Below are 22639 nucleotides of genomic sequence, written 5' to 3'. Positions count from 1 at the left end.
ATAAAAAGGGTTATAGAGTGAATTGTTCTCCCCTTTATAAAGAAACCATGGAATTTAGAGCCAAATTTAACTAGTGGCCAGTTTATAGAATACCTCTATAAAATACAATTATGTCCTCTGCTGAAAAATGTTTTTGTTTAACATAAAAGGTGTTATTTAAATTATTGAGACTCTTATAATATGCTAAATGTGCTTCCAGGAAAGGAAGTCATCTAATTTGGCAGTGGCACTGTTTTTCTCCAAAAGGAGGAGGGACTCATGAATACTTAGAAAGCAAACTTTTAGACTTCTTGGCTGTCCAAGAGAATATTTTCAGTTTTGCTTCCTGGAAATGAAGTCCTCAGGCCTCAGTAGGATACAAATGTGCCAACTTGTCATACAGCTAAATTAAATAAGTGCTGGCAAATATATTAGGAAACTTTTGTGTTTTTATCATGGGAAAACACATTGCTAGCCTATCCTATTTACACTCTAAAAGCTTGTTTCTTTATCTTATAGGGTTGTTATAAGAGTTTGATGAGATCCTGAATATGAGCATGTTTAGTATTACCTGGCCAATAGTAGATTTTCATTCTATTGAAATGAATTGCAAGTCTTACATTGATTTTATTGAAGTGGTGGACTCTATTATACATGTGGTTTCCTTGGATTTATGTGTCTCTTACATAACTGTGTTTCTTTATGTGTCTCTTTATGTGTCTCTTCATGTGTCTCTTACATAAAAAGATTACATATCTAAGAGTCTATAACATTCTTTTGCCTGGAACCCACTTGGTCAAGAAGGGGCTCCTACCTTTCTGATTTCTACTTGTCACTGTTCAAAATTCTGGTTGAATTAAAATAAGCATCAGTGAGATTTTCTTAATTATCTTAAAAAGAAAAAATTAATTATATTACACACAAAAGAATGTTGATGATTATTGTATGAATATAATATGTTATTGTAATTGTTTATTTCATAGGCCATTCTTCAAGGGCTGTTGACAGTAAACCCCAATTTGTAAATCACAAGTGTGTATGTCTCTTGAATATAACACTGGACTTTGATTTCTTTATCTTCAGAATTAAGGTGTTAGATCAGATTATTCTGAAAGATTCTTCCATATCTTAAGTCTAATCACTCTATGACAATAATTGCAGAAAATAAATTATATTGTGTAAATAGAGGACTCACTGATAATCTAAAGTATTTTAGCCAGCAATAGCAGTAGGTCATGAGCAGTACACAAATTTAGATGCAAGTGATATATATTTAGAACAATCAATAGGAAGAGCTTCATTAGGCTACATTAGTTTGAGAAAATTTCAACAACCCAATTCATAAGCTGGTGGTTCTTAAAGTATGGTCCCCAAACTAACAACATTATTAGCATCCTCGAGGGACTTGTTAGAAAAGTAAATTTCTGGGCTCCACCCCAGACCAACTAAATCAGATGTGCTGGGGACGGCACCTAGACATCTGTGTTGTAACAAACCTCCCAAGTGATTCTTAAGTGTGCTACAATTGGAGAACCTGCTGCCATGAGTTGTAAACCTCCAGGCTTCCTGTGGGGAGTTCACTCACTATCTTTTCTGTCACATGAATTAAACCAGTCCATTTAGGGAAGGCCCAGAAAGTGATTTGAGGCTTTATTTGGCAATTTAGAAGAACTTACATCATACATACTCTTTAGTTTTCTTGTTTGCATTTACCATTTGTTCAGGGATCTGCTCAAAAAACTCGGGGAGCTGATTTTCTAACATCATTCAGAAACCTGTGTTCATCCTGTACTGCCCTCTACTCTTGCTCAGTTACACACTTTTGACTATAGCTCAATTCATAAGGGCAACGATACATAGAAATCAGAATCAGAAATAACTTTCAATTGCATTCTTTATCTGTGTCAAGCAGAGAAATGTCTCCACTTTTTTTATACTTTTAGTCTAATTTCAATATGTTTGGAGATGCTTTTCCCATTATTGAGATTTAGGCGAACTGATTTCTGCTCCTGACAAAACACTGTTTTCAACTGAAGATTTCACCTTACATTGACATAAGGGCTTAAGTGAATTATGGCGATGCTACTTGTCATGTGATATGGAAAACCTGGAAATTACAAAGGGCAATATCATTTTCAAAGTCTGTTATAGATATGTTTTCCAGAACTGATAAAATTATGTAAATCTAGTGGAAAATTAAAATTTTGAAAATGAAAATAGATATCATTGAGAATTTTAGACCTTTTTTGATGAAGAATATTTTATGTTTCATGTGGTTCCTTCATTTTTTATTTTATTCCTATTATTTCCTTTGAACAATTTTAAATAATTAAATGTATTTTTTAGGGTTATGTTTTATGTTTAAATAAACCTGATAAACAAAAGGTAAAGTTTGGAGATTTGGTCTTCCAGAGTCCAAGTGAGAAACAATGAGGATTTTTAATCAGATCATAGAGAGAGGAGGAAACTTAAAGAATTGGCAGGACTTTGTGAGTAAGTAGATTAAAGGTTGGGTGGTATCAAAACAAAAATGGGAATATTTATGTTGACTATAGATAAGTAGGGTGAATTCAATGATGATATCTTAAATTTGAGATAATAGTTGAACAGCTAACAGGAAATATTTTAAGAGGAATTGAACATACTTGTTGAGAACCAAGTGTGATATCAAAAGTAGGGCAGTGTGATAGAGTAGAAAGAACGAAAGATATCTTGGTTCTACCATTAATAAGTCATGCCATTTTGAAAAAAATAAATTGCCTCTATTTTTATTTGTGAAGTGTAGATAATACCTATTGTGCCTATCCTACAGTGGTACAATAAGAAGTGAGTGAAACAGTTATATGTAAAAGGAATGAGAGCTAAATGCTCTGGTTATTGCATACATTTGGAGACATGAGCAGAATGTTAAATACCTCTTTCAAAAATATTTCAAGTTTTGGAGAAGGTTTCAGTTGTTTGGTATTTTAAATATAATTTCTTAAGAAGAAAACATTTTCTAGCCAATCATGTGAATTAGAACTTGTTGGTAAAGGGACTAAGTGGATACTATGCAAATACCACAGTGGTTGGGGACGAAATTCAGGTCTGTTAACAAGAACAGAGAGGTAACCAGGTGGAGAGAAACCCCTATAGGAACCACATCAGGCTAGAAATGAAACATGGTGTATGGGTAAGTTGTAATTGGAAGCCAGAGAACTTGGGTTATTGTCTTTCTGGTCTTACTATCTTGGTATTCTTGGGCAATTCATTCAGCCTATCTGTGCCTCAGTTTCCTAAAGTGATTAGATAACTTTAATTAGATAACTTATGGACCCTTTTGAGTTATAATATATTTATAACACTTTGATAGTTATAGGAAAATTATTATTTTAAAGAATCCAACGTTATCCTATTTTTTTTAGACTAAACTCTATCTGTTAATGTACTCAAATACCTGCACCTTCTGATGAAAAGTAATTTTTCAGCTCAGCTCTAGTTCTCTATTTACTCTCCTTGGCAATGTATAAAAGAAAACTTCTTTTTTTTAACGCCACTAAGACATGGCTAGGAAGGTTTCATGTTTGTTTGTTTTAGGAAATGAGAGTAGAAGGAGGGTTCCCTTGCTTTTACGTGGGTACAGTAGATGCTGTCCATGGTCCTTATTTTAAAAATGACGGTTCTGAGTTAATCTTCCTGGAGAACTAAGTTCAAAAATAGTACAGAATTAAAGTATTAAAAGTTATTTTAGTGGTAATCATGGCAATGGCTTTCTGTCTTAAATCTTTTCTACTGCTGCCCTACTAAAGGGGAATCTATCATCTTGTGAAAGGCCTATAGTTATAGGATATTTACCACCTCCAAAAGTAGCTCATTCCATCTGGCAAATTTAACAATTATGTGGTTATTCTTGTTATTAAACTCATAATATTTAAGCTACTTTAGCATTGAATATATTTTCTATTTTCTAATGTTAGTGAAAATAAAGTGGCAAACTTCTAAGTACTTGGAATTAATGGGGGAATAATCTTTTCTTTTAAATGGAATACTGTGGTTAACTCTGGCTGATTTGGTTTTTTAATTTAAAACATAAAGGGTAATTACTCCTTATTTCCAGGTTGATGAAGATATCGTGCCTTTCTTTGAGCATCTTGTAGTACCTCAGGGTTAATATTCTGCCTATTAAAGATCATTGACCGGACATTTGTACTAGCACTGAGGGAAATCAGGTTTTTGTGTTACCTGCTCTGACATATTCATAAAATTCTTTTTAATTAGTCAATTCAGATATTCATTCATTTATTTATTAGCTGCCTCTAAAGCAACACAAATATACAGAAATGAGACTCTGGTCATTTGATATATCTGTATTAAGGAACCTGGTCTTTGCATACATTTGAAAACAGCAAAGTATAGTTTGTTAAGATATGAATCACTTAGAACCAAATAATTGAAGGGCTTTTTCCCCCCTATGGCATTTACTATCTGGGTAAATGAGTTCAATGATTTTGAAAGTGTGTCAGATCACCATTATAACAAAGATGGGATGGACTTGGGTTTGGATGATCAAGGTTAACATCCTGGTTCATCCACTTTGTCAATGGAGCAACCCACTGTGCACTGGTTTGCCAATTCAGTAGCTACATAAATTTGGGCAAGTCAACTTTTCTGAGCCTCAGTTTCATCACCTCTAAAATTATACTTCCTTCACTGGCTATGAATACTTAATGGCAATATGTACATTGATGTGCCTAATCCCATCCTGCTCAATAAAAAGTTAATGCTGCACCTCAAAACTATTTTTTATTTTATATATTTGTAAATACTATGGTTAGTATTACTCATATCTTTAGAAACCAAGCTAAATTAAAAGCAATAGATTGCAGGACATCAGAAGCATGATGGTGTGAGGGGTTCCCCTTGATGTCTCCCCTTGAAGTTAGAACAGTTGAATAGCTGTAATTCAACAAAGGCTGCACTATGCAGCACACAAACATGTCTGAGAGATCCATGCATCAAAATATATGATGGTGGGCTAATAGGGAGAATAGGGAAGGAGAGAAGGGAGAAGTGCAGAAATGGGGGTCGTGGATGTGGCCCGGAGCTCACTGCAGTCCTGAGAGAGGGGAGGATTCAAACTGCATGCACTCTTTGTGGCCCTGAGTGTTCCTGCCTGACAAATCAGAATGTACTACGGCTGAACCCAGTGATTGTGGCAGAGACCTTGGGGTAAAGATGGAATACAGTTGTCCAACAGCTGCGGTCTCACATCCCTCACTGCCAAGCAGAAAACAAAGCCACAGAGCCTGGCAGCATCCTCACACCCTCCAGAGCTCACCTCCCCCACATGCTCCCAGTGCTAGTAATGTGCCCCAGAAGAAATGGTAGCTGTTTCTGGTTAAAGAGCAGAATATCTAGAGCTGTGAGAACTGGATAGTTCTGGAACTGGATAGTTCCTGAGTGGAGGAGCTCACTGGAGCTAGGCCAATGACAAGGGAGGAGAAAGAGGGGTGAAGCATTTGCCATTACTTGGAACAAACAAAAAAAAAGCCACAAACACACCAGCCATCTTTCCCAGGCCACTCTGTACCCACATTTCACAGCTGATCCCAGCGAGGGCACCAAGGGCTGCTGAGACACACAGTTCTGCAGTTGGCTGCAGGGGAAGCACTGAGATTTCAAAGGCTTCAGAACCTTATTGCCCACCACATGCTCCCAGAGGGGTGGTGCCCAGAGACAAAGGCGACCTGGTTACAGAGTGGAATATTTCACCACAAGAAGCTAGAATGGGGCAAGAGAAAATAAAACTCTCCAGCACTACCTACTCAAAAACAAAATAAAGACATATTTGTTTTAATCTGCTGCAGAATTCATTTCTGTAGATGCCCAGGAAGAGAAATAATCCATCAATTACTATGAATAACCAAGGTAACAAGGCAGCTCAGAAAGAAAATGAAAAATCTCCAGAAAATAAACATAAACACATAGAAATATGTGATTTAAATGACAGAGAATTCAAGATTGCTCTTCTAAAACAATTCAATGAGTTGAAATAAAACTCAGATAGGCTGCAAACAAAATGAATATTTTATCAAAGAGATCAATTTTTAAAAAAGAACCACATAGAAATTCTGGAGCTGAAGAACTCAATAAAAGAGTTGAAGAATGAAATAGCAAGATTGGGTAATAGAGCTGACAAGATGGAGGAAAGAATTAGTGATATCAAAGATAGAAACCTGAAAATGATGAACATGGAAAAAGAGAGAGACTTGAGAGTTAAAAGAGATGAAAGAACTTTACAACAACCATCTGACTTACTCAGAAAGAATAATATAAGAATAATCAGTATACCAGAAGGACAAGAGAGAGAAAGGGTGCAGTGAGCTTATTTTTACAAATAGTCAGTAAGAACTTCCCAAATCTATGGAAAGATCTGGATCCTAGATCCAAGAAACAAACAGAATACCTGATTACCTCATTCCTAACAAGCTTTCTCCAACGCACATTATACTGAAACTGTAAAAAATTAGTGAGAAAGAAAAAATTCCCAAGGCAGCTATGGAAGATGGTAACCTACAAAGGAAAGCTCATTAGATTATCAGCAAATTTTTCAGCAGTAATTCTATAGTCCAGGAGGGAGTGGAATCAAATATTGAAACTATTGAAAGAGAGAAATTATCAGCCAAGAATAATATATCCAACAAAGTTATTCTTTAAATATGAAGGAGGAATAAAGACCTTTCTAAATATACAGAAGCTGACGAAATTTTGTACCATAAGGCCTGCATTACAGAAAATACTGAACAACGTTATTCTACCTGAAACAAAATTACAAAGGGATACAAAGCTATGATTAAGATTACTAACAGATAATTAAAAAAAAAAAAAAAAAAAAAAAAAAAAAAAAAAGATTACTAACAGACAGAAAGAAGCAGGAAATGGTAACTCCTTTACAGAATAAGGCACTAAACACTTGAACATAACTTAAAGGGTAAAGAAGATAAAAGCATTTTTTTAAAAACAAGACTACAATTTGCTACTGCAACTCAGAAATTAATTCACAGGATACATAGGTATATTTTGTGCCAAAAAAACATAAAAGGGCTGGGGGTACAAGTCTGAATTTGCAAAGGTAAATGGAGGTAAGAGGCATGCTGAAGAAGGACTACTATAAATGTGAAACTTTCTTTTACTTAAACTTAATGGCAACCACTCCAATCAAATTCAGAACTGAGACACACAACAACAACAACAACAACAACAACAACAAAAAAAAAAGAGGAAACAGAGGAAAGAATCATAGAACACCACCAAATTAAAATAGCAGACAGAAATACAAAGGCAGAAACAATGGAGACACTGAGCCATCAGAAAACAAAAGATAAAATGGTTATAGGAAATCATTATGTGAGGTATGATCAAACAATGTGGTGAGTGTTTAAATAAAAAAAAATTATTATCGTAAAAGACACATGGCCATTAATTCCACTCAAAATACTCCTCACTTCAAATGCACATATCCCATTGTTCGTCCCACTTTCTGAAGCAGTTCTGGAAGTCCTCTTTTGTGAGTGTTTTTACTTGTGCTGTCAGGGCTGCCTTGATGTCCTGAATTGATTCAAAATGTTTCCTTTCATGGTCATTTTGACTTTGGGGAAGGGCCAGAAGTCTCGTGGTGCCAGATCCAGTGCATAAGGTGGATGAGGACACACCGTAATGTTTTTATTTGACAGAAATTGCTGTATACTGGAAGTAATGTGTGACACAGAGCATTGTCATGATGGAGGATGATTTACAGCACACTTTAAAACACACTTCTCTCAACCATAGCTCACACTGACTGACCACACCAAACAAGCTGAAACTTATCACACACTGTTACTAAGATTTGACACGCTCCTTCACATATTGAAGATCCTTGCCTTTCCATTGGATGGCACTTGTCAGCAGCATTCACTGTATTTTCTGATCACAATGGAAAGGCTCTGTGTCACACATCACTTCTGTATGACAATTTCTGTCAAATAAAAACATTATGGTGTGTCCTCATTCACCTTTTTCATGGGATTTGTCAACATGCGACTCTGGCTCTCCCCCAAAGACACAATGATTCAGGACATGGAGGCAGCCACAACAGCACAACTAAAGACACTCACGAAAGAGGACTTCCAGAACTCCTTCAGAAAGTGGCAGGCAATGGGATAAGTGTGTTTGAAGTGTGTTTGAGAGCGAGTATTTTGAGGGGGATCAATGGCAATGTGTCTTTTACTATAACAATTTTTTAAAAATTTAATCACCATATTTTTTTATCACACCTTGTATATCAATAATCACATGAAATGTAAATTGATTGAATTCACCAATAAAAAGACACAGAATAGCAGGTTGGATTAAAAAAACAAAACCCAATCACATGCTGCCTTCAAGAGACACATCTCCATTGCAAAGACTCCAAGTGAAAGTGTTGAAAACGATATTACAGGCAAATGGCACCAGAGTAAAGCTGGTATAGTCATATTTATATCTGACAAAACATCCTTCAGGGTAAAAAAGGTAACAAGACAAAGATGGACATTTCATAATGATAAAGGGGACAATACAACAATAAGATATAATGCTTATCGATATATATGATTCCAATGAAAGAGCACCATAATATATAAAGCAACTATTAACAGAAGTAAAGGGAGAAAACTACAAAAACACAATTATACCAGGGGACCTAAATATGTCATTGACAACAATGGATAGATCATCCAAACAGAAAATAAGTAAGGAAATATCAGCCTTAGATGACACATTAGACCAAATCGACATAATTGACATTTATAGTCTTTCATCCAGGAACACCAGACTGCACATTATTTTCTAATGCACATGAAACATTCTCAAGGACAGATCATACATTTGGATACAAAACGAGCCTCAGTAAGTTTAAGAAGATTGAAATAATACTAAGCATATTTTCCGACCACATTGCTGTGAAATTGGAGATAAACTGCAAAAAGACAGTAGGAAAAAGCACAAATATGTGGAAATTAACAACATGCTACTAAAAAGGACTAGGTCAAAGAAGAAATAAAAGGAGAGACCAAAAGATACATAGAAACAAATGAGAATGAAAATACATCATGTTTAAATTATGGGGATGTAGCAAAAAAAGCAATATTAAGAGGGAAATTTATGTCATTATAGTCCTATCTCAATAAGCAAGAAAAATTTCAAATGAAAAACCTAACATTACATCTTAAAAAAACTAGTAAAAAAAGAAAAAATGAAACACAAAGTGAGCAGAAGGAAGGGAATAGTAAAAAGTAGAGCTGAATTAAATGAAATAGAGAACAAAAAGCAATAGAAAAAAATTAAAGCACAAAGAGCTTGTTCTGTTAAAAATTAATAAAACTGACAAACCCCTGGCTAGACTCACTAAGATAAAAAAGAGAAAAGACACAAATAAACAAAATCAGAAATGAAAGCGGAGAAGTCACAATGGGTACCACAGTAATGCAAAGGATCATACAAGAATACTATGAAGGACTATATAGTACAAAATTCAATAACCTAGAAGAAATGGACAAATTCTTAAAATTATGTAATCTTCCTAGACTGAACCACGAGGAACTGGAAAATCTAAATAGACCAATCAACAGTAAAGAAATTGAAGCAATCATCCAAAACCTCCCCAAAAGCAAAAGTCCAGAACCAGATGGCTTCACTAGTGAATTGTACCAAATATTCAAAGATGATTTAATACCTGACCTCCTCAAACTCTTCCAAAACATTGAAGAAGAGGCAACACTTCCTAACTCATTTTATGAGGCCAACATTACCCTGATACCCAAACCTGGTAAGGATAACACACAAAAAAGAAAACAACAGACCAGTATCTCTGATGAATACAGATGCAAAAATCCTAAACAAAATACTGGCAAATCAAATACAACTATACAGTAAAAGATTATACATCACGATCAAGTAGGGTTTATTCCAGGATTACAAGGATGGTTCAAAATAACAAATTCATCAGTGTGATACACCACACTAACAAAATAAAGGATAAAAACCATATGATTACATAATAGATGCAGAAAAAGCATTTGACAAGATACAATATCTATTTATGATTAAAACACTTAATACAATAAGAATAGAATGAAAGTACCTCAACATAATAAAGGCTATACATGACATACCCTTAGCTAATATCATACTTAATGGTGAAAAAATGAAAGCTTTCCTTCTAAGAAGATGACCAAGAAAGGAATGCACTGTGTCACCACTGTTATTCAACATAGTGTTGGAAGTTCTAGCCAGAGCAATCAGGCAATAGAAAGAAATAAAAGGCATCGAATTGGGAATGAAGAACTCAAATGGTCACATTTTGCAGGTGATGTGATTCTTTATAGAGAAAACCCCAATGACTCCACCAAAAACTAATAGAAATTATAAACAAATACAGTAAATTTGCAGGATACAAAATCAATGTACAAAATTCCATTGCATTCCTACATACTAACAATGAAATTTCAGAAAATGAAATGAAAAAAAAATCCTTTTTGCAATTGTAACAAAAAGATTAAAATACTTAGGAATACAAAGAATGTGAAGGACCTATATACTGAAAACTGTAAGTAGACATTTTTAAAAGAAACTGAAGAAAACAGAGAAATGGAAAGATATTTCGTGTTCATGGATTGGAAGAATCAACACAGTTAAAATGGCCATATTACCCAAAACAATATGCAGATTCAGTGCAATCGCCATCAAAATCCCAAGGGCATTATTGAAAAAAACAACAAAAAAATCATTAGATTTGTATGGAATCACAAAAGACCACAAACAGCCAAACAATCCTGACATAATGAACAAGGGTGGATGTATCACACTCCTTGACTTCAGCTTGTACTACAGGCCGACAATAATCAAAACAGCATGGTATTGGCAGAAAAACAGACACATAGACTAATAGAATAAAATTGAAAGCCTAGAAAGAAACCCATATATATATATACATATATATATATGTGTATATATATATATATATATATATATATATATATATATGCAGATAATTTTTTTAGTGGCTAGGAAAAATAAAAGTGTTTATTTTGTATATGCAGATACTTTTCAACAGAGGAGCCAAAAACATACAACGGGAAAAAGACAGCCTCTTCAATAAATGGTGCTGGGAAAATTGGAAGACCATGTGCAAAAGAATAAAACTAGACTGGTATATATCACCATATAACAAAATTGACTCAAAGTGGATCAAAGACCTAAACATAAGACCTGAGACAATAAATTGTATAGAAGAAAGCATAGGTACTAAACTTATGGACCTTGGGTTCAAAGAGGATTTTATGAATTTGACTCCAAAGACAAGGGAAGTAAAAGCTAAAATAAATGAATGGAACTATATCAAACTTAAAAGCTTCTGCACAGCAAAAGAAACCATAGATAAAATAAAAAGGCAACCAACTGAATGGGAGAAGATTTTTGCAAACAGTGTCTCCGATAAGGGGCTAATATCCAAAATATATAAGGAACTCACGCAACTCAACAACAAAAAAACAAACTACACAATTGAAAATGGGCAGAGGACCTGAAGAGACATTTCTCCAAAGAGGATATACAAATGGCAAATAGACATATGAAAAAATGCTCAACATCACTAATCATCAGAGAAATGCAAATAAAAACCATTCAAAATTTTTCTTGTTTAATTTTTGTGTTTTCCTCTACACAGAAACGCACACTTTTAGTGTCCGTAGAACACATAAACTCCTCTCTTTCATGATTTTTTTTCAGAATCCAATACTATCCAAATATTTTTTCACCATGGAAACTGGAAAAGTCGGACTTATTCTAGTTGATCCTAATTTCTATTTGCCTCTGGAGAGTTTGGAAATGAGAGCAGGCATTTTGCCATGACCTGCCTGCAGTCTATTTATTTTACTAAGTTAACAAGCTTTGCAGATGTCATTCATGTGCCTGCTGTCCTGACAGGCTATATGGTAACAGACGGATGGGGATGGGAGTCCACGTGGGTAGCTTTCTGCAGTTATTTCCCTTTGAGCTGATCTTTCTAATGTGGGTTTATTCCTTCTGGTTTACTCCCAAGGCCTCTTACTAGCTATGAAGGCCTCAGTGTAGGAGCCCAGAGATGTGCCAGTCTTTATGTGGTGATCCCAAGTCGTTTGTAATTAGTCTGCATGGAGTCCAGGCTACCGTTGACTAGAGAGAACCTTTTGGAACTGTCTGTGCCACACTCTCGGGTTGGAACCAAGGAGGGAGTAATGACTTCGGGATTTGAGATATGTTGAGATGGAAAGCACAGAGACTTTACACTCTGGGTTGGGGTCACCTAGGTGCTGTGTCATCTAGGGCAGATCATATAATCTCAGGGAGCTTCAGTTTCTTCATCTATAAAATGGGGGTTATAGTTCCGTTCTGAAGAGTGTTGTGACTATGAGGGATAACATGTTTTAAGTATCTACCACAGTACTTCAGATAATAGCCATTTGCTAAATGACTGCTATTACTAATAAAAGTGCTTGTGTTTATTAGTGTTTTTCTTGTCACAAGAGCGAACACCTAGTTTCAGCAGCATGTTGTGGTTGCAGCACTTCAGCTGGAAAAACTTCTCCTTTCCCTTATAGATCAGATTGTTCCAAACTAACCTTCTTGAATTAGATTGGATTTGCTGGTGAAAAGTATTTGCAGTCACAATATTTCCAGCTATATGCACCAATCTCTTTTAAAAATATTTACAGTGTGTATTCTTTCTTAATACATATTTATATATAGTAATTGCTATTACTATTTGGATATAGGATTCTCATAGGGACAAAGGATTCATATCATGGGTTTGGTTTTTTTTTTTTTTTTTAGTTTCCTATCAGAAGAAATAAATGGCATAACAAGTTCTGATTATTCTTTCATTCCAAAAATATCAGTTTTGTACCTTGTACATGCAGACACCATGCTAAATGCCAGAGATATACATTATATCTGCCCTCATGGTACTTAGATTCTAGAATAAGCAGAGGATATATTTCACTATAAAGATTTTTTTCCCCCTGTTGGAAACAAACAAGATAAAAGTAATGCATTTGAATGGTTTAGGTATAGGTTAAGTACAAGTAATTTACAATAGTAATTTTCTGATATCAAACTTTCTATTGTAGATTTTACTAAGAATCACTACGTATGTTCCTGGCTTGATATCATTAACCTTAAGGAATAGTAAATAAAGCAATTTGCAGGCTGTGACTTTATATCTTGCCAAATGCTTATGAAATCACAAGTCCAATTGAGCTCTATGCCTATAAAAAAATGCTTCGAGCCAATGTTAATTTTAAAAATAAAAGAATGCTTCCCTTGAGATGAAGCAGTACATTATCTTCTATCATCTTTATATCTGAGGAAAATCAGTGGAAGGCATGGCATACACAAAGTAGAAAGCTGCATCCCAAGTGGAGCTACATTTTAAAATGTTAACTATTTATTTTTATTTAAATATGCAGACATTCTCCAATTCATCACACGTGGTAAATACAATCTGATGATTACAGGACACGTAGATTCTACAAGCTTTTACAGCATGTTTATGCTCACTTGATATTATATGAATAATGTTCTTTTATTTTTTTCCCCTCTCCTTCAGTAATTGCCTGTTCAGTTTGTGAAATCTCTTCTCTAAAGCACTTTTATTTAATGCAAACCTTTTGGGTATGTTCGTGTAAGCTAGTTGTAGAAGATGAAAGATATTATTGATTCACTTTTTTTTTCCAAATATAATAGAGTGCATGGAATTCTTCTTTCTCACGACTTCTAGCTAACTCCTGTCGGTCCTTCCATCTCAATGTTCCCCTCTAGGAAACCTTCCTTGACTACTCCCTTCTGGCTTAAATGCCTCTACTTTGTAATTCTCAAACTCCCTAAGTGCAAGCTGTACTGTCCTATAGGTGTTGTTTCACTTGTGGGCAGGGATTCTGCGAGCTTGAGCTCACCCTTGTATCCCCACATAAGTACCTTCTCAAGTGTATTTGTTGAATGAATGAGACACTAGACCAGGCAGTGGGAATATAGATTCCAAACTACCTTTAAGGAGCTCACAGTCTAGTAGGTGATACAGACATTAATCAAAAAATCATTCAGTGAGTTCTCAGAAAACCTGTGTTGGATGACTGACTTATGAAGTGTATATGGTATGCCAGGAGCTGTGCTAGATGAGATGCCTTTCATTTCTGCAGGTCTTTATGGTTTACAAAGTGCTTTCATCCGTGATCAGCCAGGGTCAGAAGACTAATCAGGTTCCCTCTGCCAGTCTTCCCATATCTTAGCTTTCTCCACTCTAGGTTATAGGAATGTAATTCCAAAGGTATGTTTCTGTCAAGGACACCTTATAAAATATCCATTTACTCTGCTACCCAATTTACTTGCTCTGGCTTTCTAATCCCGCTTGTCTCTTTTCTGATCATGACTAACAAAGCCCTGGACTTGCAATAACTTACTAGGTTTCTGTCCTTGGGAAGTCATTTAAACTTTCAAGCTGGTGCGAATATCACAACTGCTTTGTCAACTACGTGCAACGGGCACATAAAGCCTACTTAGTTTGAAGATGGATGTGACAGCATCAATTGCATATTGAAAGCTTTGGTTGTGTCCAGGAATCAGCCCCATACATGGGAACGCTCAAGGACACGATGTCTCACATAGTCTGAGACAAGCTTAGAAAGCACTGCATTCAATTATTGTGAGGATATAACAAATAAGGAGGTGAACAGGCAAAGTGATGCTACTCTGATCCCTTCGTATTACTGACCATATGACAGTTGCCTTGTTGAATGGACCAGAGCGTGGGTTTTATTTGTGTTGCTTAACTTAAAAAATTATCTGAAGTTTATTACACCAATAGGGTAGCAGTTCAGAGGAAATGATTTGTTTTATCAGTAATTTTTGAACCACTTTTTCCTCCCTTTTCCTTGAACACATGTTTGATGTGCTATGAACTTTTTTTATTTTTAAATCTTTAGAAACAGAGCTTTCATTAAGGAAAATGATGGCACACCAGTTTTTGAGACACTCATCTATTTAGCAGTCAGGAGGATATTGAACTTGGATAATTCATGAAAGGCAGAAGAGTTTTACATGGGCATCCTTTTAAAAAATTGTTTATTGTAGAAAATATTTTTTATAAAAAAATGAGCTGGGGTAGGAGACAGGTGGGGAATGGTTCTCCTGGTATCTTAAAGAGCTAATGCAATGTATGGGTCCCTAGACATTTTTTTTTTTTTTTTTGAGGTAGATGTCAGTGGGCCACTTTACTATGTGTTTTCTTCCTAGTGAAAAGGATGCATTGATTTTCCATTTTTATTGATCAGGCAGTACTTTCCATCCTGTCATTCACTTTCTGTCTCTCATCCACCCTTCTTTCTGTACCAGTTTCTATCTGTCTGTTTTCGTCTGTCTCTGCCTGTGTGTCTAAGATGATGAAAAAAAGTATATAATTATCCGAAGTGATGCTTGTCAAGGACCTCAAAGGAATTTATGTAGCAATTTCACTGGAAGGAAAGGGGGGTGGGTTGAGGAACGGAGAGGCTAATCATTTAGCTGGTAAAATGCTGCAGAAGGGAATACAAAGCTCTGCCCACGTAATAAGTGCCTGCAGGCAGCCAGTGAGAAGGGAAAAGTTCGGAAAAGAACTCATTTTTTTTTGTCTCTCAGAATGTGGAACTTTTGTAAACACTTTGGAACATCCTCCCACCCTCATTTTATAATATACTTTCTTTGCTGTCCAAATATTGAGGTTGTTTGGGTAGTGGCATACGTCATAGACCACACAAATAGGTAGACAAATAAAAGAAAAAAGCTAATGTTTTCTAAGTTGAACCTCCAACTCTGCAGTGATTTTTGTTTTCTCTCTCTTTTTTTTTCTTTCTTTTTTAAAAAATAAAAGTCCCTGGCCCGATGTTCCTTATCCAGCTGTTAGTCATTTGTAAGAAGCTGCCCCTGTAATTGCAAGTGAGTTGAGACTGATGTATGCAGCACCGCGTGCACCTTAGCTTTTCAGTCATATCTTTCGAGTCATTTAGACTCCCGGGAATCATGCTCATAATAAATAGCTTTTTATTACCCAAAGCTGCTGTTCTGGCCGCCGAGCGACAGCCCTTTGATAGATGGGCCGGGTAGTTTTTTGTGTTGTGCTTACTCAGAGTTAGTAGGAACAGCGCAAGGCAGCAAAGGGGGGACTTTGGCAAAAGAGATCTTATGGGTATACTGAAGCAGCCGATCAGAATTCAGAAACAAGAAAGAGAGCTGAAATGTGAGGCTCTGGTGCCGGCGTGGCACTCATCACCCCGGTAGAACTGTGCGAGGCGCTCACAGGAGCCTTGTTCTCATCGCGGAATTCACTCAAAGACCATGCAGCCGCGGAGCCCAGCAAGCCACCGGGAAGTTTTGCGGAGCTGATTTCTAACGGATTTTCCGATGCCTGGGAGAATCCTGCTTGCCTTGAGCTGTATGGAGGAGGGCTCGAGTTTCCCATGAGGGGCCCTCTTGGAAAAGCCGTCTGTGCTGAATCCAAGCTCTGCTCCTTTCTGTGTGCTATTTACCAAAAGGCTTTTCTCACCTTTGCTGTCTCGCTGGTGTGATTTCCATGTACTGAGTCCTGTGTAGGGATCCAGGATGGATTGCCTGTGCATTGTCACCACAAAGGTAGGATAGGAAACAGGGCTGTTGTGTGCAGCATTTTTCTCTTATTATTCTGATCCTGTAATTAAACAGCTGTGGTAGGTGCTGCCAGTTCATGAGATAAAATGATTAGTGTAATTTACTTTGCTGGGCTTTTTTGTTGTTGTTGTTGTTCCCAGGAGGGTGTGAGGGTCCTGTCTTTATTTGATTTCAACTTCTTAAAGTGATATTGTGTATTTGTGCGAATGAAAGGAGAATTTGTCTGTGATTTTTTGGGGGGCAGGATTTGCTTTTGCATCTATTTATAGCGCAATATTAAAATATCTATAGTAGTATTATAGCTTTACACATCATTGTAACATAGCATTATCAGGGTAGTCTTTCTGACTGTGATAATTAGCTTTTCATTTAAAAACCATGTCTTCTCTGCTTGAAGAAGCCAATCAGCTTTATTGTGGTTTGACGTATTGTTTCTGATTGGAGAATTCTGATATTCTGCATTTTAGTAATTTTTTTAAAGGAAAAAAATCTGGAGGTCCTGATCTGAAACAAACAGGATTTAACATTGAACTGATTCTCTCTATTTTAATTAGAAGCAAATGAAATATTTACATGATCAGAAGTAGAAGTAAAACTAGGAATGGAATAAAATCAATAGGCAATCCTTTTTATGGGTTTACGGAAAATAGCTAAACATTTCAAACACACTTTATTTTATTCTAAATGATGTATTTAAATTTATAAACACTGGTTATTTGAATAGAAATTACTATTATTTTTAGGAAAAAAAAAACCCTAAGTAAAACACATGTATTCATGAGCTCCCTTTTTATTTTGCATGTAAGGATGCCATGAGTTCATCTGCACTATATCTTTTGGGATCTCACATTGATTGGACACCCATTAGACATGACAAAATCAATAGCTTAGTGCATGAGACTCATTAAGGGTATATTTCCCACTGTGATCTCCTTTCAGTAGTGAAGAAAAGGTAATTTAATTTTGAAGCTACACGCCAAGTGCCCCATAATATGACCTTAAATATTTTAGTTTTACAAATTATATTTCAGAAAATCTTAATGGATGTCTTCCCTCAGGGCCTAGCACAACGTGGAAGCTTCATCTGACATTAATGGATTTGAAGCCTAAAAACTTCTAGTTGGGTTAGTTGACCAGGTTTTAAAGATAGTTGAATACCTTGTTTTACTTCTAAAATTTACCAAGCATCTCACTTAGTTGATTCAGTAAAAATTAACTAAAATAAGTTTTTTAAAAAAGCTAAGTGGAAATTGTATTTCCTTGTGTAATCTAGGAAAGGAAATAGTCCCTTAAATATATTTTACTCTTCCTGAAGTGTTGCATTTGGTGTTATCTTGCGAATACTGTCCAATCTGACCTACATGTGTTTCATAATTATTTCAAAATCATGATAATTGTAGATACTGTGAAACATAATTAGTACTTTAAAAATAAGTTATAAGAAGTTATTAATTAGAATTCTAAACTGGAAATCTATTGCATTGAACAAGTTAAATCAACAGTAAAATCTAAGTTTCCTCAATTTGGAAAATATGATCTAATTTAAAACGTGTCATATGCTTTATAGCTACTTATCTAAATATCAATGAGCATAGATACAAAGTTAAGAAATATTATTATTCTGCTTTAAATGCTATATCAGTGATCAATGTCATTTTTCCAGCATTTTGATTTATCATGTAGATTACACGCTTCAACGGGAGAAACATCCATGTAAGATTTCATGTATTTTCCGACTTAATTATGTTCATGAATATTTATAGGGTGGCATACATGTTATCCTTATAGGACAAACATATTTACAACAAAGTTATATTATGTTGTTTAAATGGGAAATAATGCCTGATTGATTTAAAAGATGCATGTAGGTGAGACTTCCTATAGGACATCAGAATGTAAATCCGGTCCTCCTCACCTACCACCATTGATACGCTGTTTTTTTTTTCCAAGTGGCCGTGCACTTGGGATGCCCTTGCTCCACTTTTCTGGGACTCTTTGACAGGAAGTTTGCCAACAACTTGGAAATTTTAATTCTGTCTCAGTTTAATCCCCTTTTCTTTCTCCTCCAGCACTGAGTCCACCTTCTAGCAGCTCTGGCTGAGACATTTTCTTCAAGTCTTGCTTTATGTGAGACTGGAACTGCTAACTACCCTGATCTATCCTAGGCCCCACCTCATCCATAGCGCATCTCAGTAGCACAGCTGGTTACCACCCCCATCAAAGTTCTCAGAGGCAGGGAAACATACATACTTTCAATGGTCCTCTTTTTTCCTTCTTGTCTTGGCATGAAAGGCAGTTACTGACCCCTTGGACCCTCCTATGACCTACTGTGCCCACTTCATTTTCCCACTCCTTCTATTACATGTCTTTGTTCCACATTCTTAAGAATGAATATTAGAAGAATAATCGGAGGAGAGATACAATAAATCGAGACAAAGCATTGCATAATGGCAATGTAAAAGGATCTATTAAATATGTCAGAGAAGTGTTTTTATCTTCAGTATTTCTGTGTATAAAAGGAAAAGAATGATTGTGGCACATTTCATAATAATCTAATCCCCCTAGGGTAAAATAATCCTACCCTAGATTTTACCCATAATTCTCAGATTGCTTAAGGTCTTAAGAGGTTCAGGCTGGTTCAACTGATTTGTAGAACCCTTCAGATTTGGGGTAAGATCTTTTAGACCAGGAAATAATCAGAGAAACCAAAAGCAGAGAGTTTCTGCCATATGGGTCCTAAGGTCATTTCAGAAGTGCAGACAACTTACTTTCATGAGAAGATAAAGTCATCTCTTTTATTTCCAGCTTCAATTTCAACTCTTTTGTCACAGATGTCACTATTGAGAAAGAGAAGTAGTATGACTTAATATGAAAAGCAGGACTCTAGACTAACACTTGGATTTAAATGGTTGTTCTGACACTTATTGTGGATAAATTGTTTAACCTCCCTGAGCCTTGATTTCCTTATGTGTAATAAGGATATGACATTACCCATATGAAAGTGATATGGTAAGTATAGGAAGTACCTAGCACAATTCCTAGCATTCGGAAAGAATTCAATATAGGACAATTTATTGATCAACTCATAACTCACAATTTGTATCTTTAATCTATCCCTGTTTGTGTTTGGTCAAAGAGGAAAATGAGGTCATCTCAGTAATACTGATTAAACAAAAATTAGTAACTTCACATTTTATAGAGTAGACATTTCTTAAATGTGTTTTGAATAATTGAAAGATAATCCAATAATTTTTATAACTAAAACGCAAGGAAAATAACATTAGACTATGTTGAGGCAGAGACATACTGTAAGATAATTGGCAGTAGGACAACAGTTCTGAATAGCTGGTAGAGTATTCTGGGCTAAATTTAATAAAATGGAAGCAGTCAGAAGATATTTTTCTTTTGCTGTGAAGGACTTCTGAAGTATCATATGTAATAGCATATGGGATTTGATACAAGAGCAGAAGAAATGTGGAACTGTGAAAAATCAAAGTAAATCTGTACTGTGACTTTGGACACCAAGACGCATCTGAGCATTAGTTCCTTGTTTGTAAAATGAGTGTATTTTATTGCATCTCTGAGTTTCTTCCTATTCTATCTCTAACCTAATATTGTTCTAAAGTATATTATCTCTGCAGATAAAATTACTCATGTGTATTAAGTATCTTACAAAGTAATAATGGATGATTCAAATATTGTATCATTTCAGATGTCCATTAACCAGACTTATGGACATTAACAAAAAAGTTTTAAAAAATAATCTACAAAGACAACTGCACTGTTATGCTAAGTTGCTGCTGTAACTTTTTAATAAAGGCATGGTGGTACTATTAATTTTTAATATGTTTAATAGGTTAATATGCATAATAAAATTCAAACGGCAGAATGAAGAGTGGACCAGGCAGCATAAAAGAAGCTTTTATTGATGTTGTTAATGCTACATCTGTTCTGTAAATAAGATATTACTCATTGACTCCATCAATCTACCATGTTTTACAAGAATTAAAGTCTTTTAGAATTTTTAAAAGGAAATAAATGTTGTTGCGGGGCATTTAAAAGATATTTTTATCAAGGCTAATAAGCATTGTATTATTTATTATGATGCTAATAAAAAAAGTGGCATGTATTACTTTTAGAAATGGCCTCATCATAGAAATATTGGCTACTGTAGTTTTTGTTGTTGTTGTTTGGGGATGGGCTAAAATAATTTTTATTTTTTTGCCAGAGCTTTAGGCAGGGAAAATGAAACCAATCACCAAGGCAACAAATGGTTTGCCTGTCTTCATAGACAAAGCTTTTTATTCATGCAGGTGTAGAGTTGTATCTGCTATCATGGTAGAAGCCGCACATCCATTCAATCATTTTATTCAACTAACAAGTATTTATTGAATGCCTACTATGAGTCTAACATATTGGAAGTCATTGGGGATACAATGAACAATCTGTTCTCACGGAACTTGTAATCTAATGAGGAAAACAGCCAGTTACAGAAGAAAACAGTGAGGTGTGATAAGGGGGCAATTATAGGGTCCTATGGAAACGAGCACAGTGATACCTGAAGAATGTAGTGGACTTGGTTGCAGAGTTGGCAGGGGTTTAATATCAGGGAGAGCTTTTCTGAGGAAGGACTAATTAAGCTCTTATGTGGGATAGAGGGCACAGTGGGGGTAGGAAGAGTGTTTTAGGTAAAGTCGTAGATATGATAGATGATGGATGGTGATAGATAGATAGAGAGACAGATAGAAAGAAAGAAAGAAAGAAAGAAAAAGAAAGAAAGAAAGAAAGAAAGAAAGAAAGAAAGAAAGAAAGAAAGAAAGAAAGAAAGAAAGAAAGAAAGAAAGAAAAGAGAGAGAGAAAATGGTACGTTCAATGAAAAGAAGCTCCATGTGACTGGGATGTAAGGTGTCCAAGGTGAATAACAAGATGCCAAGGGTGCAGAGATAGGTAGAGTACCAGTAATAAACATCATGAAGTCGTGGTTTCTTGATATCAAACCTATTATCTTAAAGGAAATAGGTTTTTTCCTCCATCATTAACGCTAGTTCCAAACCCTAACACTGACCTCTGACTTCTCACACATTTTGTTTCTCTGAATTGAGCTCTCTCCTTCTATTTCCTGCCATATCCTTCTTTTCCCATCTTTTGCTTGTTCAGTAAAAACAGGGTTTTACCTTTCTCTAGCTGAACTCTAGTTTTCTCTTCCGTAAAGTGGTACCTATCTCACAGGGTTGTTTTGAGGATTCAGCGAGACAAAAATATAAAGTGGTTAGTATATTATTAGGTTGGTGCAAGAATAATTGTGGTTTAAAGGTTAAAAATAGTTGCAAAAAACGCAATTACTTTTGTACCAACCGAATACGTTGTAGTGGGTAGGTATACTCTTTTCTATTGGGGTCCACTATCTTCCTACCTTTCTTTGGTATTCTTCTCATACTCATCCTATTGGTGACACTGATTTGGATATTTGTCATCCCAAACATGTGTCAGCAAGGTGGAAGGTCTACTGAACAGAGATTGGAGCAGGGGACTTAATGGGCGAAGGGAAATCTGGGTGGAAGAGAGGCAGAAATACAGTTAATAAGATGTAGTACAATCTGGTCTTTTTGTGTAGAAAAATAGGGGATAGAGCCAATGTAAAGAGATTCCATGACTCTATTAGTAACCTGGAATTAACCATTTTAATAGCATAAAACACTTTAGCATATAATTCCGTTAATAAAATAGCTTAATTTTTCTTTATAAAGTATTCCATACAGCTGCCAGAATAATCGATCTAATACACAGTCCCATGGTGTGACTCTGGGAGCCTTGAAATAGCATCCTATTGAACTCGTGATGAGTGCTTAACCAAATTCTTACCTTAGTGTACAATTTCCCCTTGGCCTAACACCTGAATTCCTCTTCTGTCTTATCGTCCATCACTCTACCTTTTATTTTATACACC

The 22639-nt window shown here is 35.6% G+C and overlaps 1 protein-coding gene across 2 annotated transcripts in view; it reads left to right on the top strand.

The window, feature by feature from the left end:
- Positions 1-22639, top strand: part of DLG2 (discs large MAGUK scaffold protein 2) — a 1856054-nt gene that overhangs the window by 370935 nt on the left and 1462480 nt on the right. Inside the window, exon 1 of one of the 2 annotated variants that reach the window (XM_081064694.1) lies at positions 16340-16677. The exons of the other annotated variant lie outside the window; for it this stretch is intronic. Within the exon in view, the coding sequence (XP_080920820.1) occupies positions 16648-16677 (30 nt within the window). The 5' untranslated portion in view covers positions 16340-16647. Of the gene's footprint in view, positions 1-16339; positions 16678-22639 lie in introns of those variants that run through there. 2 annotated transcript variants of the gene reach the window in all.

This window comes from Rhinolophus hipposideros (genome assembly GCF_964194185.1).
Source record: "Rhinolophus hipposideros genome assembly, chromosome: 10".
NCBI classification, from domain to species: domain Eukaryota; kingdom Metazoa; phylum Chordata; class Mammalia; order Chiroptera; family Rhinolophidae; genus Rhinolophus; species Rhinolophus hipposideros.
The sequence above is the reverse complement of the archived record's forward strand: the minus strand, read 5'-3'. Positions and strand labels throughout refer to the sequence as shown.